Raw genomic sequence first — 3,096 nt, forward strand, 5'->3', positions numbered from 1 at the left:
TCATGGCTACACGCAGGACAAAAACATAACACTCACACCTGGCGCACTTTAGCAACTGCGTCCCTGCTATAAATAAGCTTTTTCCCCTTTCCCGTTTCCCTCCACCATCCCTTCCTCCATCTTCAAGTCTCTATCTCAGATAACACGCACACACACACACACATACAAACTCACATACACAGAGCGAAAATTCATGAGATTTTGAGAGTTTTTTGTGAAGAGAAGGAATGGCGAATGTGTACGGAAGTTGAACAATGGCGGCGGTTTCACCTTCTCTACAGGCCAGTTTCAATGCCTCTTCTTCTAAGGTAAATCATTTCAATTTGCGTGTCTATTGCAATTATGTATTGTTTCGAAATTCGTTTCAGAATAAATTGTTTGTTATTTGTTGAGAAATTGGCAATACGTGCGAATTGATTAATTGTAATGTAATTATATATTTCGTGAAATATATGAACTGTGAGTTAATTTGTGGAGTTTTGAAATTGAAATTGGTTTCGTTTTGTATTTTATTAGGGTTTTTTTTGTTGATGTGAATTCTTTATTGTGTAGATAGATAGATAGGCTGAATTTTGGGGTTTTTTAGGGCTATTTGAAGTCAGATTATCAAAATGGAAGGCTCTGAATCTAGTTTATTTACTTCTAATGTCATTTGATTTGTTAAAATTGAGTTTATATGATCTTTTAGGAGGCTGATTATGATTGCTTGAATTCAAGATAGTTTTATTTATAAGAACATGGTTTAAGATCCTTGTACATAAAACAAAAAAAGTAATGCTGAAATCACTTTAGGTTGCATTAGATTAAGGTAATACATGGATTAATAATTATTATGTTTTTTTTTTTTTTTTTTTTTTTTTTTTTTTTTTTTTTTGTGTATCTTGTAGCTTTGCTTTGTGAGGCTTGATAGGTTTAATCGAAGGTCTTTCCATTGCAAAAAGAAGAGTGATTCATGTTCATGGATAATCAAATCGGTAATTAACAACAAAAGTATTAATGGTGATGAGGCAATAGAACCTGCAAGAATTCTTCTAGAAAGACTATTTGTTCAAACCCAAAAACTCGAAGAAAAAATAAATAAAAATTCAAATCCACCTCAAGATATCGAATTAGAACACTACCTTGGAAAACTCGAATCCGATCTTCAAACAGCCTTGACTGTTTTAAGAAAAAAAGAAGAAGATTTAGAAGCTGCAGAAAACAAAATATCATTAGAATATCGCGATTTGAATAACGCGAAAAATGAGTTGAATAAACGAGAAGAAAATATATCGGATGCTTTTTTGAGACAAGAAAAACTCGAAAATGAGTTGAATTTAGCGAATCTTGATTTGGCTTCTCGAGCGACCGAAATCGAAGATTTAAAGCTTCAAATTGAAAAACGTGATCACGAAGTGATGTTGGCTAGATCGATGCTTGAATTAAAAGAAGATGAAATTAAAGTCATGGTTGATGAATTGAGGGTAAAATCGGAAGAATCCGCGAATTTTGAATTGGAGATTATGGAAAAATCGAGGGTTTTGATCGAAACGAATGAGATTTTGAAAAAACAAGAGGTCGAGATTGAAGAATTGAAAGAAACGATACGTGAGAAGAACGAAGAACTTGAGATTTCCACGATGCTTCTCGAATCCGAAAACGAGAAATTAAAAGTTGTGGAGGAAAATTTGGAGAAGCAAACGATGGATTGGCTTGTAGCGAATGAAGAAATGACGGAATTACCCTCGACGGTTGAATATTTTGACGATTTAACGAGAGTGAGAATGCTACTTTCCGATGTTCGATCGGAATTGGTATCGTCGCGGGAATCGTTGATTCTATCCCGGAAAAAGATGGAAGACCAACAAGCGGTGCTCGAACATGAGATTTTGGAACTCGAGGAACATCGGAAAAGCTTGAGTGATTACACGAGAAGTGTTAAAGATGCCGAGACGGAAGTCGAAAAGGAACGAGTTATGTTTCGGCTCGCCGAGGGTCGGAATCAGGAATTCCAACGTGATTTGTTAATCGAGAAAGAGCTAATCGACGAGTTACAAAATCAGTTAAATTCCGAAAAAGATTCGTTACGAAAAGCAAACGAAGAAATCTTGGAAATTAAAGACGAATTAAATCGGAGAAATTTGGAATTTTCGGAAATCCAAAATCGTCTCGAGTCAAAAGAAGCCGAACTCGTGGACGCGAAAATAGAGATTCAAAGTTTGAAATCCGAGCGGGTTTGTCTCGAGGTTATGTTAAACGAGAAGGAATCGGAACTATCCGATGCTCGTGAAATCCTCGATGAAGTGAATCGGGAAATCATGAATTTAAAAATGCTTTTGGGACGTAAAATCGAGACCGGAATTGACTATTCCGAAGCAAAAAACGTCATGGAACGGATATTCGAGCTTACAAACAAAGTCGATGATTCCATCGTGAAACCGGAATCCAAATGGGAAAAGAAACGTGTCGAGACGGAATTAGATGTGATCCGTGGCACATTACGGTTACGGGAATTTGAAGTTTTGCGGTCTCGAAGAGAGATCATGATTAAAGAAGACAAGGTTAAATCGGTTTTGGAAAAGTTAGATGAACGAGAGAATGAGATGGCGGAAATGAAGTGGGAATTGAGTCAAGATGTTGATGAATTAAGGCGGCTTTATGCGATGGCGCAAGAGAGAATTGGCGAGAGAACGATGGGGGAATTGGCGATTGAAAAGATGGAATTGGAAGCCGCGGAAATTGAAATTGAGGCGGCGGTGAGTGCGCTTGAGAAGATAATGGAGATGAGTCGAGAGCTTTTACGAGCAACGAGTGTAATTGTCGATGCCGATTCCGATGTTGATGTTTCGATGGGAATTGAGAGGTGTGGTTTTGAAGATCCGGGATTTGAGGAACTTAGAATGGAAGCCGCGAGGCTTTCGGATTTTACCGAAAAGCTTGTTCGAGAGGCGGGAATTGGAAAAGATTTGGCGGTTGTAGATAAATAACAAAATGTTTGTTATTTGTATTCGCGATTTGTTATGTGTTATTGAAACGAATGGAAGTGATATGCCATCGTCCATTGACAAAGATGTTAATGGACCTAATTGTCATGATAATAACATTGTTTTTTTATAA

At 37.1% G+C, this 3,096-nt stretch overlaps 1 protein-coding gene across 1 annotated transcript; it reads left to right on the forward strand.

Annotated features, from left to right (window-relative positions):
• On the forward strand, positions 1–3,096 carry LOC111908430 (uncharacterized). Its single transcript, XM_023904260.2, has 2 exons — positions 1–308; positions 888–3,096. Exons 1-2 carry the CDS (start codon positions 255–257, stop codon positions 2,964–2,966), a joined length of 2,133 nt encoding a protein of 710 aa, XP_023760028.1. The 5' UTR covers positions 1–254; the 3' UTR covers positions 2,967–3,096.

This window comes from Lactuca sativa, chromosome 5 (assembly GCF_002870075.4).
Source record: "Lactuca sativa cultivar Salinas chromosome 5, Lsat_Salinas_v11, whole genome shotgun sequence".
NCBI lineage: Eukaryota > Viridiplantae > Streptophyta > Magnoliopsida > Asterales > Asteraceae > Lactuca > Lactuca sativa.